This window comes from Myxocyprinus asiaticus, chromosome 28 (assembly GCF_019703515.2).
Source record: "Myxocyprinus asiaticus isolate MX2 ecotype Aquarium Trade chromosome 28, UBuf_Myxa_2, whole genome shotgun sequence".
NCBI classification, from domain to species: domain Eukaryota; kingdom Metazoa; phylum Chordata; class Actinopteri; order Cypriniformes; family Catostomidae; genus Myxocyprinus; species Myxocyprinus asiaticus.
In genome coordinates, this window is record NC_059371.1 from 17,104,649 (window position 1) to 17,120,625 (window position 15,977).

Genomic DNA, 15,977 nt, shown 5'->3' on the forward strand with positions numbered 1-15,977 from the left:
CCCGTCTATTTAAACCCCCTGAGCGAGCACGCAACCGGTTCGAACCAGCCAAAACAAGGACGGCAAGACTTCTGCTTTAATGCTGAATGGTGTAGACGGGAGTGAAAGAGAAATATTCGTCCTTCAACTCATCATATGCAAAAATACGTCATTACGTAAGCTCATAATGAAAATAAACATCTTTATACTTACTACTAAGTTAATATTTAAAGACCGAGCACAGTGTTTTTGTTAACACTTCCCTGGTGGTCTAGTGGTTAGGATTCCGGCGCTCTCACCGCCGCGGTCCGGGTTCGATTCCCGGTCAGGGAATATAGTGTTTTCTTTGTATGTTTTTGTTTTTAACTAATCTGACCCTTTGCTGACATCTCAATGCTGTGAATATCATTACAGTAACAGATACTGTCCAAAGCCGTAAAAGCGTAAATGTAATATAATGGTAGCAAATTCAGTTGGTAATATATTTTTCACATTGGATGAGAACCAAGACAAATTCCTTGTATGTGTAAGCAACTTGGCAATAAAGCTGATTCTAAGAACTGACTCTCTATCATTGTATCACTGACTCTTGTAATCACTGTAAATATACTATGATAGACTGAAGCTGGTGTTTGTGTTTTTAGCCATAAAAGGACGGTTTGGGGATATTAGATAATTATACGCAAAGTATTAAATGCAAACATATTAACTTATAAGACCATTTCAAAAGATGAGGCAACTGCATAGTCGAGTTTTTCGACTTTACATTCATTTTTTAAGGTTCTTAGGATATTTACTACAGTTTGAGCACATAACGCGCTTCAGTTTAATGCAGCTGTGTTCATCCACTAAATATATTTGATTTCCTTCTTAACACTAAATGTACTTTTATTATTGACAGTTCAATTAATATTGTTTCAATTATCATTGTTCTATCAATCGTGTTTTATGCCACATTGGAAAGTCTGTTTCATTCACAGCTTTGCCAACATTGTATGCACTACTCATGCCAATAAATCCCATTGATTTAAATTGAATGTGTTACACTGACAGTACAATACTGCCACCTATGGGCGGATTTACTCCACTACGATTATATATTACAAAAAACACGCGATGTGAGAAACGTGCCATCCGCTGTTCCTGGCAGGTTACTCTCAGGCCCCACGTGGTTAGGATCTGGGTAGGGGCGGGGTTAGGGCATATGCTGCCTTCCAGGAACAATCTGTAGCCCCTGCATACAATGGGCAAAAAAGCATGGGACAAATAAGAAACTACAAGCCATTTGAAGGAATGGTTTATTGATAAACAAACAAATGACAAACATAAATGAGAATTATTACATCGTTGATTTAAAAGAAAACGATCTGAGCCTTTAACTCTGAACAGCTAGCCTCAGATCCCTAATTTAAAGCGATGGTGCCTGTTATCAAAACAACAACCTCCCCTATTATTTGTGTATACTACTTGAAATAACAATAATAAAAGTTCTTTCCCTCTTAATGTTCATTGCATTTAAAAAATAATAATCTTTACATTTGCCAATAGTGAAATATAATCCAGTATCTTTCAGGTAAAAAGTGACTGTGCTACCATACAGAATACACCAGTGTCCACTTCTGCTGGAAAAATAAACAAATGCTGCTAAATAAACGGAGCTGACACAGCAGGCCTTACTCTAACATTTTGGGTTAATGCACATGAGAGCATGAGAAACTTTTTTGTCATTTCTTAAATTGTGACACTTGTGATGTGCTAGTTTTGTATGACACATTTTGACACCAAAATGTCTATGGCATCTGCTAACTGGCATTCATAGCATGGCACAAAGCAAAGGCAAGCAATTTCTGATATCAACACAGCATAAATAAAACATTCCCATGAATCCAAAAATTCAACTGAACGTGAGCAAGAAACAGCAAAAGGTACAAAGAGGATAAAGAGAATAAAACAACTTAATGTAACATGTCTTTCCAGAAAAAAAAGAGATTGATCAATATAGTGAGTGTAAGGCCGACTGAGAAGGTCATTCACAAGTGTACAGCAAAGCATGGCTTCACATTGTACTGAGAGTAGAAAATAACTGGACTGAATGCTCAGCAGCATACAAACCTGCAGCATTTTTTTTCATATATGTCCAATATCCTCCCCCCTTCAGGTTTAAATGTTGCATCTTTATTTTTTTTTTACCCCCCTACCATCTGATGAATGCTGCTTGGCAGTACTGTTTAAATATAGTTATTTATATTCCTTTATATTCATATATAGATAAAAGTTATGTAAAAACATTATGCAAAGCAGTGTAAAATAGTTTCTAATACGAAATTAGATTTTTTTTTTTTTTTTTTTTTGTACAACCTGTGATAATTTCATGACACTGTACTGTGTATTTTTAATGGAAAGATGAGGCAAGCACATGCTAGCAGTAGATGGAGGGGTGTCAGTGGAAGGAGGGATAAAATAGAGAGAGAGAGAAAGGGAGGGAGAACTGAAGTGTGGGTGTAGTCAGGATTCACAAGGAAATGAGATGAGTGTTTAAGTCAGCAGGGTGGGCTCTCAGAACGGCGCATTGTCCTGCACTGGGTTTGACTCATTCGGAGAGTGGTCGCTTTCACCATTGGCTTTTCCTCCAACCACCTTGTGCTGAGAACACGGACACACAAAGAAAGATCAGGGAATTTGTAAGACACCAGCAATGGCAAATCCAGATATTGCCCAAATAGGTAAGGGAAAGCCTTACCTTGATGTTTCCGACTTTGTCCTCAAATGATTTGAAGGTTGAAGAGTTTCTATTAAACAAAACACACATTATTCCCAAAGGTCACAATGGAAGGTGCATTGCAACGTATTAGACAATTCATTAGGCTAAGAAAATATAATGGCAGTTAAAAGGTTATAAGGTAATAGGTATCCAAAATGCCTTCAATAGGGTTGGGTAAAAATATTGTGATCTTCATTTGAACGAACCCAATATCGATTCTTAATATCCCAAGATCGATCGTTTACTTTAAAGTTTAAGTTTTAATAGTGTTAATTATTATGTTAAATAACTAGCAATTAAACTTAAACTTGCCCTGTTATTCACTGTTTAAATTTAGATTTTCGTAATGCAGGCCTACAAAGTTAGAAGGTTCCCATTTAAAACATAAGCTGAGAGAGAATTTCTTTCATATGCAAGTAAAATGTTACAACTGAAATAAACCCACATGAATCAGAATCTAATCAAATCACATCAAAATAAAACTGAGAGCTTGCGATTTTGAATCGAATCAAATTGGGAAATCTGTATCAATACCCAGCCCTAACGACTTCACACTTTTACAAAGCTTTATAGAAAGACTCAATCAAGAAATGTATGTATTTTCTTCAAATTAAAAAAGTACTTGAAACATTTACACTTACATTTAAAGGAATACTTCACCCAAAAATTAAAATTCTCTCATTTACTCACCCTTATGCCATCCCAGATGTGTATGACTTTCTTTCTTCTGCAGAACACAAACATTGATTTTAATAAAAATATTTCAGCTCTGTTGGTCCATACAGTGCAAGTGAATGGGTGCCAAAATTTTGAAGCTCCAAAATACACATAAGGGCAACTTAAAATAATCCAGACGACTCTGGTGTTTAAATACATGTCTCCAGAAGTGATATAATAGGTGTGGTTGAGAAACAGATCAATATTTAAGTCCTTTAACTATAAAAGTCAATTTTCACCTGTTTCTTTTGTTTTTGCTGATTTGCATTATTCGTGCATATCGCCACCTACAGGGCAGGGAGGAGAATTAATAGTAAAAAAGGACTTAAACATTGATCTGTTTCTCACACACACCTATCATATCGCTTTTGAAGACATTGATTAAACCACTAGTCGTATGGATTACTTTTATGCTGCCTTTATGTGCTTTTCTGAACTTCAAAGGTTTGGTCACCCTTCACTAGCATTGTATGGACCTACAGAGCTGAGAAATTCTTCTAAAAATCTTTCTTTGTGTTCAGCAGAAGAATGAAACTCGTAAGCATCTGTGATGACATGAAGGTGAGTAAATGATGAGAATTTTCATTTTTGGGTGAACTATCCCTTTAAATGTATTAATTTACCAGACACTTTTATCCTAAACAACTTACAAATGAGGAATGCTACAACAAAAGTGATTGCATACCAATGACTAGCTAATATCTAAATGTCCAATAAATTAGAAACAGTTTGAGTTGGGCGACTTAAAATGTAGTAGTCTACCCTAATACTTTACCTCATAGTTGGCATACTTATTGAATGGCGAATGGAGTAATTGCTACTTCGAAAGCATTAAAGGGAGAAAGAGGTGCGAATGTTAGCAAGCAGGGTTATACAGCTGGGTTATACCAGACACTTATTGTTTATACATCTGTGATATTTACAACACATCCCGTAACACCTAACGGAAACGTGCTCCAGTTTCACATCTTTAAAATCACATAATCATGCAAAAGCAAGTAGGAATCAATATATGCATGACTTTGAAGTTAAAACAACATTAAAAGCATATTCAAACTATAACAGAGAATCCTTCTAAATTAAATTGGCTTGGTATTAAAACAGAGCTCTATATATAAAGTATGAAATATGGGCGCAGGATTCTACTTTTTGTGTATCAATTATGTGATGAGTACCAATTATGACATTAGTCAATCTTACCCAAAGGAGTTAGAGAAAGGGAGAGCTCTGTAGACCAAGCAACGGCAGCGATTAAAAAGAAAACGGGGATACAAAATCAATCAGGTTGGGTGTTAGACATCAGGCATGACTATGGCAAGCAGGAAGAACAAAATAAATGTATTATAAATAATTATAAACAGGACTATTGGATGAATCCACTAGTTAATCAGACTACTGGTTTAGACAGATGCTGTTAATTGATAAATACAATAAGATTATGTGGCTAGAGATGTAATAATTTTTCTAAAGAATGAAGGATGAGGTTTGGAGTGACTAAGCAACGGAGCTGTTACAGATAAAAACAGGACTGGAACTTTTGATATGATGGAGCTTTTGATCTGTTAAATTAAGCTATTAGCTTCTCTCTATACTGTAATGGAGTGTGACTAATGGACCAGCTGATGATTTTGATTCTGACAGTTGATACAGGCTCTCTGCATACAGGAATACTGAGGACCCAATAAAAACAGGTCAAGCTGACCAATCTAAAAGCACATTTAATGCGGTGGTTCTCAACTGGTTTTGCTTCAGACCCAGATTTTACATCGGACAGGAACGGGTGACCAAACACAACACCAAAAATGTTTAATTGCATAGAAGTTAACAAAAATGTCCTTAAAAATCAAACATTGAAATTAAGCAATTAATATTGCCATGAACCTCATAGGCCGACCAAAATGGAATCCAATGACAATAACATGACAAATCTGTCTTTCAAATATGTCTTGAATTTAAATGGTATGATTATACCTGCAGCCAATAGTTAAATGCATAAAAAACACATTGTGGTCGGTCATATTTTCTTTAACCAGGACTAGTTTTGTTCATGGTTTTCGATGATGGGCATATGCCAACCAATCTGTCAATGTTGGCATCTTCCTAACCTAGCCATCTTCTACCAAGTGACAAATTAATTTGCATCAAAATACAATAGATTTTGATTGGATGAATGCCCTTTTGCATCAACAACAAAAGAAATGGGAAGCATTTTTGCTTCCTTTTCAAAACGTTTTAAGCCTAAATTTTATTTGCATTTAGCATTGTTTTTCCCCTGTCGGTGACCCTATCAGAACAGTTCTGTGGCCCATTTTTGGATCCACTGATCTGAATAATATTGCAAAACAGTCCTCCATCATCGCACTTATTTTCTTCAGCCATCTGTTTGTATTAGAGGTGGGGAAGAAAGTTAAATAAATGTGAGCAAATAATGGCATGAACAGGGAAGGCAAAAGTTGTCAACTGAATCATGACTAAAACAGCCGAATGCAGTCAATGTTGGAAGCGGCTTTGCTGAGACATTGGACTGCATTACCACTCATTACTGTTAATCAGGGGTTCCGATTGAAGGATGACTGGAGGATAGCAAAGCAGTGGATCAATAACCAAACAGAGCAGGGATGTTCAAAAGCCATAGACATGAAGACAGAGCAGACAAATTCACAGGCATGTGATGCAGAATATAGCACACACACAAAATGCTGTTTAAGATAAATGACGTGCAATGACGATACAACATACACACCAATGACACACTTAGACAAAACAATTGCGCATTAACAAAGGAACTATAGGTTAATAACAGTCCATATTCAAGTTACATGAGGAAAAAGTGAATAAAAACAAAAAGACATAAGCATAAGTGTGTAGGTGGGTCAGACATCATAATATTCTATTCTAGGCCTTTCTTGTTATGTGTTTAGCACCTTTGGAGACACCATAATAATCTGTTTGCATTTAAACATTTGCATTCAAATTTAAAATTCATTTTAATTAATTGATTCAATTGAACTATTTAAAATAAATGGCCAATGCACACGGGTGGTTAGAAAAAAGCCTTCATAAAGGTTCAAAATCAATTCCAGGGGGCAAATATATATAATATATAAATAATAATAATAATTTCTGGCACTGTTGCAGAGTCACACTGTAATTTCTGGAACAGAATAAGAGTTTGAAAGAAAGACAGGAAGAATGGAGATTGACATTTTGACTCATGTTACCTCATGTCCCCCAGTTTCCTGCTGATGGCTGTGCCCACGGTGGTGAGGGCAGCCGATGTCTTCTGTCCAGCCTGAGACAGTGTTTCCTGAGTCTTTTTATACCTGGAAGAGGAAGAGCAGAGAGAAAATGTGGGAGAGAGAGAGAGAGAGAAATAAATAAATAAAGGGATGTCATGACAACTCACTTATGTCCATTAACTTATAAAGACCCTTTTAGATGCGAGTAAAGCACTTCTCAAGGAGTTAGTCAACCAAACTTGAAAACAAAAACCCAGACAATAAGAATACCTAGTTAGATACCTGTATATCAAATAATAATATCAAATATAGTCAAATCATCAAATAATTGTTAGTCATTTCAATAGATAGCAACTTAAAAAAAAGAAAGTCTCTTAATATATACACACACACACACACACACACACACACACACACACACAGTTAAGCACATCATATCCACAACATCTCCAGCAACTGCGTTTCACACTACTTAAAAATAAGACACGGTAGCTGCAACATCATCATTCATTTCCATTCACCAGCATACCTCTACAGCTCTACCAATCAACAAAATAGACCCCATATCCAAAAAGCCCCAAACATAGCAAACCACCATAAAGCAAGTACTCCCAACATGGTATTAAAGAGAGTTCACACGAAAATGAAAATTGTCATCATTTACTCCTCTTCATATTGTTCCAAACCCATATTACTTTCTTTCTCCCATGTAACACAAAAGTAAATGCAAGGCAGAATGACATCCTCAGTCACCATTCACTTTCATGATATATATATATATATATATATATATATATAAAAAAAACATGCAATGAAAGTGAATGGCGACCAAGGATGTCATTCTGCCTTACATTTACTTTTGTTCCACAGAAGTCATGTGGGTGTGAATTCGTGGAACAACGTGAGGTTGAGTAAATAATTAATTTATCATCATTTTTGGTTGAACAATCCCTTTAAAGGGATACTCCACCAAACAATGAAAATTCTCTCATCATTCACTCACCCTCATGCCATCCCAGATGTGTACGACTTTCTTCTGCAGAACAAAAACAAAGATTTTTAGGAGAATATTTCAGCTCTGTTGGTCCAAACAATGCAAGTAAGTGAATGGTGACCAAAACTTTGAAGTTAAAAAAAGCATATAAAGGCAGCATAAAAGTAATCCATACGACTTCAGTGGTTAAATCCATGTCTTCTGAAGAGATCTAATCAACTTTGGGTGAGAACAGACCACAATGTAACTCCTTTTTCACTGTACCTCTTGATATCAGCAGTCTCCTTGGCAATCGTGATTTCAAGCTCAATTACACTTCTTAGCACCATCTAACGCTCTGCATGCATCAAGCACTAGGAAGTGTAATCTAGCTCGATATCATGATGGCACCTAAAGACTGCAATGGCAAGATGTACAGTGAAAAAGGAGTTATATTTTGGTCTGTTCTCACCCAAAACCAACTGCATCGCTTCAGAAGACATAGATTAAACCATCAGAGTCGTATGGATTACTTTTGTGCTGCCTTTATGTGCTTTATGGAGCTTCAAAGTTTTGGTCACCATTCACATGCACATGGACCTACAGAGCAGAAATATTCTTCTAAAAATCTTAATTTCTCTTCAGCAGAAGAAATTCAAACACATCTGGGATGGCATGAGGCTGAGTACATGATTCATTTTAGGTGAACTTTACCTTTAATGATGAGACAAAGAAACAAATAAAGATACAAACAAAAAAACAATTAAGCAACCTTTATACAACCTAATATACAAAATTAACAAAGAATGGAATAACTCACACTTCAGAGCTGGCAATGTCATCCAGAGTGGCAGAAGCTGAAAGATATCTACAAACAAACAGGGTAATACGTTCAAATCTCCACTCTCACAGAGAGGATGTGCACGCAGATAAACAACTGAAAAATGATGTATAATTCAGTTATGGAAAACAGATCCAAACACACAAGCAGAACAAGGCTGAGTTGAACAGCCAGCAAAACTCATGTGCTCAGATGAAATATGTGAGTAAATTTGGTAGGAGCTTTCAAGCACTAAAAGTCCCAGTAAGCAAAAAACAAAGACAATGCTCAACGCCCATGTAATAAAACTGCATGAGTTATTGGGGAAAACAAGTAGCATGTAAGCACAGAGAGGATACTGGCAAGTGAACCCTGATGTAAATTTCATGACTGCAGTACTAAGTGCACAATACAGCACTGGTTTCTAAATGCATCCACATGGTCACCATATCTGAACATGACAACACTTCTCTTACATACACACACACACAAATTCATGCCATTTCTGTAGACATCTGTCTGTTGGTGTGATTGTAACTCACCGAGATTTTGTGTAAAGAGGGAACTGAGAGATCTCTCACACACTCGTGATACAGCAGTCAGTCAGACAAGTTCAATTCTTAACCTATATTTATACATCTAAACTACAGCTGAAGAATGAGAGATACATTAAAAGAACCAGAATGAATGTTACGCTACATTTACGTCATGATGAAATCACTGTGATTATGAGTTTCTGACTTGTAATTACCGTTCACTTTTTTGTTGAACTCGTAATTGCAACTTAGAAACTTTGGAATTTTATGAAATCTCTGGCGTCTCTTACCTGACCATTGTGACGTCATGTAAAAACAAAAACGGCAGTGGGTTCAACAGTTAAAAGCTTTTAGGTATATCTACCCACATTTCTGTTTGAAATGACATTTTATTCTATCCAGTATAACCTGGTGCACTTTTGTTTTAAAGAATTTTTTTTTGCAAGGGTAAAGAAAGATTTTAGATATATCTCATGGGTGCAATAGACATGGATAAACACCACAGCCTACCCACCTACCAAGCTGTTTAGCTTGTTGCGAATTTGAGGTAAGCTGTTCAATACACAAGCTATATTTGAAGCATTATCAATCTAATGGCACTTTTACGCTGCACGTTACGGTTCGACTTGACCCTACTCACTTTACTTTTCTGAGCTTGCTTTTCCACTGCAGTTTAGTGCAGCCTCAACGAGGGTGGGATTATAGGCTGAAAGTCATAGTTGCGCCCCTTCTACTGCCGTGACATCATCTTAAACGCGACACAAACACACAACAAAGGAGCAATGGAGGATATCGAAGGAATGGTGTTTTGATTCTCGGCATGTGGCTGTTTTTTTACAGCAAGACGACAAACACCGTTTCAAAAGAGGCTGACGGCAGCAAGACAAAACACCGCTAAAAAAAACAGGAGAGTTTGGGAAATCATACACCAAATCGCAGACGAGGACATCACTGTGTTAGCTCAAAGACGACGCAAGAGGGTAAGCTAACCTGCCATCTAGCTTATAGCAATGATGCTGGTAGTGACGATTTTCTCTGACCAATCCGTGATCTGCAGGGTTTTGACGTCACATTTAGTATCGGCTCGCTTGGAACCTCGACCGAGGTGGTACTAAAAAAAAAAGTACCAGGTACCAGGTACTATCCACAGTGGAAAACCCTCAAAAAGCGAGCAGAGTCGAGACGAGCCATACCATGCAGTGGAAAAGCCCCATAATTGAAATGTGGTCAGCATGGCACAAAAAAAAAAAAAAAAAAAGCAGTTTTCTCCTGAAATACACCATTTGATGGTGAGATGTCAAGGGTGAGTTCTGGATTCTAAAATGCTCCGTCTCTTCAGTCTCGAGTGTAGGTGAGAGGAATTCATGCATTAACAGCAAATACACACTGGAGACATGCCAATGCACTCAAACACTCACATATCGCACCCTGTAACCTTCTCATTCCACTGGCCCAGCCTCTCTGTCACTGTCACACAGCTAAAAAAAACATAGACACGGTTATGTGCTGCCACAAGCAGAGCTGAATGGGCTGTTATAAAAGCAAAGCGTGGAGTTAATGCTAATCTTTATTGTGATCATGACATACAGTACTGTGCAAAAGTCTTAGGCACTTAAGATGTTTCACAAAACCATTAGTCTTAAGATGTTTAATTATATCTTCAGCTTTAGTGTGTCAATAGGAAATATTAATGTTAGACTCCCAAACATTACTTTTGCAAATAGAAAAGATTAGAATACAAGAACAGGGAGCCCTGCAACAGATGTCATGGCCCCCACAGAGACCCCCACTGAACATTGTGTCAGTCTGGGATTACATGAAGAGACAAAAGCAATTGAGAAAAACTGTGTCCAGATATACCTAGGAGAATTGATGCTGTTTTAAAGGCAAAGGTGGTCACACCGAATATTAATTTAGCTTTTTTTTTATGTTTACTGGACTTTGTAAGATGTTAATTGATAAATGTTTGAAGACATCCTCACTATGCAACATTTTTCACAAGTGCCTAAAACTTTTGCACAGTACTGTGTATACTCTGAACGACAACAGATCAATAGCTTCCCGATAGACTGAGTAATGGCAGACTGTCAGGTACTTTAATCTGCCAATATTTGTCCATTTTGAGATTATTGGACAATAACTGTGCCTGATTGGTCGATTAGCAGAAGTGGTCATTCTGCCTACTGTAAGTTCCAACAGCCCTGTCAACATTTTTGTTTTCAAATAGTTTGTGAAAAAATCTGCACTGCCGAAGCTCACAAGAAATTAAATATTTATTGAAACATTGCAGAATTTCAGTCTTGTTTGTGACCATTTAAATTCGGTAATTCTGTGTACATCTTATTTGCTATCATTAAATTGTGTTATATCAGTATTATATTGATTTAATTCATATTATATAATAGTTTAATGCTTTTAAGCAGTTTACATCCGTTATCCAACATTTTGTCAAACTCTTTAAAATGAAGATCTGAAACAACTCCATCCAAGAAGAAAAAAACAAACAAAAAAAACAGCAAACATCTGTTGTGTCTGTCTAAAACTCAGAAAGTTACACTTATCAAATGGACATGAGCTCATCAGCTAGAAACAAAATGAGTGATTCATGAATAAGTTGGGCCACAATACTCCCACAGTGTCTTTTGAATCCCAACTGATAAAACAATTAAACTGAAGGACTTTCAAGTGACAATGATCTTCAGAGAACAACGGTCATTTCCACTCCCTGGCAGTCAAGAGCTTTTTCTAATGCTTTCCTGTAGTAATGTACAATTTTACAGAATAATACAAGTGGACACCTATAAGTTTTTAACTGAAAGGGATAGTTCACCCAAAAATGAAAATTCTCTCATCATTTACTCACCTCCTCAGGCCATCCCAGATGTGCATGACTTTCCTTCTTCTGCAGAAGCTCTGTAGGTCCATACAATGCAAGTGAATGGTGACTAGAACTTTGAAGCTCCAAAAAGAACATTAAGGCAGTATAAAAGTAATCAATACGACTCCAGTGATCAAATCCATGTCTTCAGAGGTGTGGGTAAGAAACTGATCAATATTCAAGTCATTTTTTTCAATATAAATCTCCACTTTCACTTCCACATTCTTCTTTTGGTTTTTGGCATTTCACATTCTTTGTGCATATCGCCACCTACTGGTCGGGGCTGGTCAAAGGTGGACAATTATAGTAAAAAAGGACTTAAATACTGATGTGTTTCTCACCCACACCTATTATATCACTTCTGAAGATATGGATTTAAACACTGGAGTCTGATGGATTACTTTAATGCTGCCTTTGTGCTTATTGGACCTTCAAAGCTTTGGTCACCATTCACTTGCATTGTATGGACCTACAGAGCTGAAATATTCTAAAAATCTTAATTTGCGTTCTGCAGAAGAAAGAAACTCATTCACATCTGAGATGATATGAGGGTGAGTAAATGATGAGAGAATTTTCATTTTTGGGAGAACTATTCATTGAAGGCTGATTTCCAGCAACAAAGCGAGAGGAATGTGTGCAAGCTGGTGGAGAGCACACTGAAGGCTGGAGTGGATTAGTTAGAAAGGTTTCAGTAAAAAAATCAAGAATTCTTCCACTGATGGCATCAGCTTGCAGCTACAGGATCTGCCACAATACAGAGTCAATACCCATTTACACTGCCACTTCAATAAACCTCTCTCAATTCTAAAGCATAGAAATGGATTTGACAATATTACACAACACTGCCAGTGCAGCAAGATGCATGTGCAGGGTCTATTAAAGGATTTAGGGTTTGGCTTTTTATGTGGCAACCCAGAAGACTGTACCTGATTCTTCCTGGGTTTGAGTAAGCGAGAGGAACACATAGATAAATGGCATACTTACGCATTTGAGGTCTGGACGTCCTGCCAGCTTTTGGTGATGTTCTGTTTGAGCTCACTCAGGGGGCTCAGGCCCAGTTTACGTTTCAGCTCCGCTGCGTGGCGCTCTTTAGCCGACAGCACCTGCCTCAAGGTGTGGATCTCTTCCTCAACCTGATATGTGGATAGTATAGGTTCTTTGGAAATACAGTAAAAACTACAAATTGCAAAATGAATATATGAAGGCTCTATGACTGACTTCTGATAATAATCAATTTGAACACATATTGGAAATTATTCAGGATGAGAATGCAGTATTGGACAGTGGCTTAAAGGGTTTACCTTGGTGAGCTCCAGTCTCAGTTCCTCAGCCTCCTCCTCTGTTAGACCAGGGGGGAGAGTCACTGGATTCACAGCCACTGCCCCTCTCTCTTCTGGCACATCTGAGAGAGAATCAGTGCCCAGGCCTTTATGTGGAGAGTTCAAATTGATGTCTGTAGTTTGAAAGATAAAGGGAGTGACACCCACTCTCTTGAGTGATGCAAGTTAAAGTTGAATTATGTCATTTTTATGACACTAACACTATTGCAAATGCAACCAAACTGAACTGCAAAAATAACAGCAGTTTCCAAACATATCAAGAGCTCAAAGAGGCATTGCAGTACTTATTTTTGTCTTGTTTTGTCAAGATAAAAGCCAATATAGCTTTTCCTGATATAGATTTTGTTTTTTCAAGATAAACAGAAAAACAAGTTATTTTTAGTTAAGTTAGGGATAATGAACAATCAGTTAGTTATCACCACAAAATTAACCCAGAGAGGGTGGCCAGACCCCCAACAGGGAGTAGAGGGGTCTTCTACTGTATCAGTTTGTAAAAACAACCGGCTGACTGTATATTATCCCGCTTATTACATGGCTGCTAACCAAATAAATAGCTAAAAGGACATGAAATAATGATTTGACTTATTTTTACATCAATTACGTGAGAAGAGAGAGACAGTGGAGTCTCCAGAAACAGCTGAATTCTGCTGGTGTTTATATTGTGACAATGACCATCTGACTGCTCATTATTCCGCTTATTACACAACTCCTTGCCAAATAAATTAACATGAAAAATTTAAGCTGAATTTCTTATTAGCTCACTTGTAGAGATCAAAGTGATACGAGAAGTAGGAAAGATGACTTGCAATACCTGGATGACCAGTAAAATATCACTTTATGCCCAAATGTGTGGTCATTATTCAGAAATATTTGACCGCTGGATGGCACGATCAATTTAATATCCCAGAGAGTCATGTGATAAGCGAAAGTAATTAATTTTTAATTACTTTTATTTATTATTATTATTATAATTATATACTACCTCTTGAGTTATCCTGAGAGAACAGAACATTAACAACAACAACAATAATAATAATAATAAAAAAGTGTGGCATCTGTGGGCTTCTGTACATTTGAAAACATTGTTTTTGCAATTCTGTTCAGTGCCACTATAGTGTTGCAGGAATAAGAAACAACACACAGCACCTTTAAAACAAAACCGATGTTGAAAAATGGCACATGGCAAACCAATGGCTCCACAGAGACTCATAAGATTGTATTTATCCTGTAACTCTCAACACATAACCACTCTTCAGTTTTTAAGTAACTGGGAATTTACTTCTAAGGCCAAAAGCATAAGACACAAACAGCAGAGTAAGGAAGATGATCAGAGATTTCAGTGCAGTGACAAAATGCCTTACACGAGTGAACATACAGTATATGGCTGCAGCCTGTTTCTCTATGTAACACCAGAAGGAATAGCAGGGATCATTTTACGGCCTTCAATTTGTCACTAAAGCAGTTATGCTATAATGGTACAGAAATATATATTAAACATTTTTACGCACAGAATTTCTTTAGAACAGTACAGTCGATTTGTCATTTGTGGAAAAAAAGTGTCAATTGCTTTACAAAAGTGGCACTTAAATTAGTGTATAACGGACACACGTGTAAACAAATGATTCGATTAAATTATCAATTCAAAGGTTTGAAACTGTGCCCAATTTATGTCAGGCTGTGAGAGAGCTGTCACGTGGCTGTGAGTTATATTAATGAGACGTGTCATCCAGTCCAGCCGCTCACTGACAATCTTCACTGACCCTAAACAGTCCATTTTAACAGCATCACTCTCAGAGCAAATGGGACCAAAAATATCCGGTTTAGACAGTAAAATCTCCCTCAACACTCAACAAACTAGTTATTTGCAAACAAGTTAAAAGCAGCTATGGAAATCACGCATGGCTCATTCATAGAGCTTCTGTTTACTATTGTTAATATGAAATGGGGAAAAACGTTTCGGAAAATAAACAGAATACAGGGTGATTTAGATTGGGATATACTTAGATAACATTTCAAAGGCACAAACCACTAGTCAACACCGTGTAAGAGTACCACAACCCTTTTATTCTTATTGGTGGATTTTATTTAAATTAGATTAATCCAATATAAACACCAACTGCACTCAGTCTGGCTGTCTTTTAGTTCCCTGGTTCTGCATTACTGGCTCAGTGCAGTAACCCGATCCCCTGCCCTGCCCTGCTCTCCCCTTCACCATCGGACATTCTCTGCGCCTGAGGATCCAGAAGTAAGGCGTACCTAGAATTACACTGAATTACACGGCAGAACAATTAGCTACATTGTATCTATTCGCATCTTGCAACAATGTATCGCGTTCGATTGTTTTGTTCTATTTACCTTGATTGGCGGAATCCATGTCGTCGAAATAAGTGTGCTGGTTTAGATCTTCAAAATGTTGTCTTGACAGTTACGCAATTCAGAGTGTGCACAAAAATATGCGAGGCGTAGATACGTGCTTTCTATCAAAACATCCACACACACACACAAAAAACCGTGGTGACAAGCCAGCACAAGAACACGAGCGATCACAGCCAGCTCAGCTTGATGATCAGCCCAAGTTCGCTTTCTTTCCGGCGCGTAATGATGACGTTTGGTGATTTATTTTCCACCAACAGAAATAGCCGAGAAAAACACGATGCGTGGCCCACTGTTTTATGTTGATTGAAAGATAAACCTAGCAGATCGATACATGAGCAACGCGCAACAAACTGCTTTC

General features: G+C 37.3%; 1 protein-coding gene and 1 non-coding gene across 13 annotated transcripts; one reads left to right on the plus strand and one right to left on the minus strand.

Moving 5' to 3' along the window:
- The first annotated feature begins 239 nt into the window (after window positions 1-239).
- Window positions 240-312, plus strand: trnae-cuc (transfer RNA glutamic acid (anticodon CUC)). Its single transcript has one exon. It is a non-coding gene; the product is annotated as a tRNA-Glu (tRNA).
- Window positions 313-1,260: 948 nt separating this feature from the next.
- Window positions 1,261-15,828, minus strand: tpd52l2b (tpd52 like 2b). Of its 12 annotated transcripts, none has more exons than XM_051660769.1 (10): window positions 15,599-15,828; window positions 13,205-13,356; window positions 12,888-13,036; window positions 10,444-10,503; window positions 8,490-8,537; window positions 6,679-6,780; window positions 4,658-4,684; window positions 4,233-4,274; window positions 2,720-2,768; window positions 1,261-2,622 (listed from the first exon to the last, which is right to left on the minus strand). In XM_051660769.1, the coding sequence occupies exons 1-10, from the start codon at window positions 15,615-15,617 to the stop codon at window positions 2,536-2,538; spliced, it is 735 nt and encodes a 244-aa protein (XP_051516729.1). In that variant the 5' UTR covers window positions 15,618-15,828; the 3' UTR covers window positions 1,261-2,535. The 12 variants fall into 12 exon arrangements, with proteins under 12 accessions (XP_051516729.1, XP_051516726.1, XP_051516732.1 ...); XM_051660766.1 differs by having other exon boundaries at window positions 4,233-4,277; XM_051660772.1 differs by lacking the exon at window positions 10,444-10,503.
- Window positions 15,829-15,977: the final 149 nt, after the last annotated feature.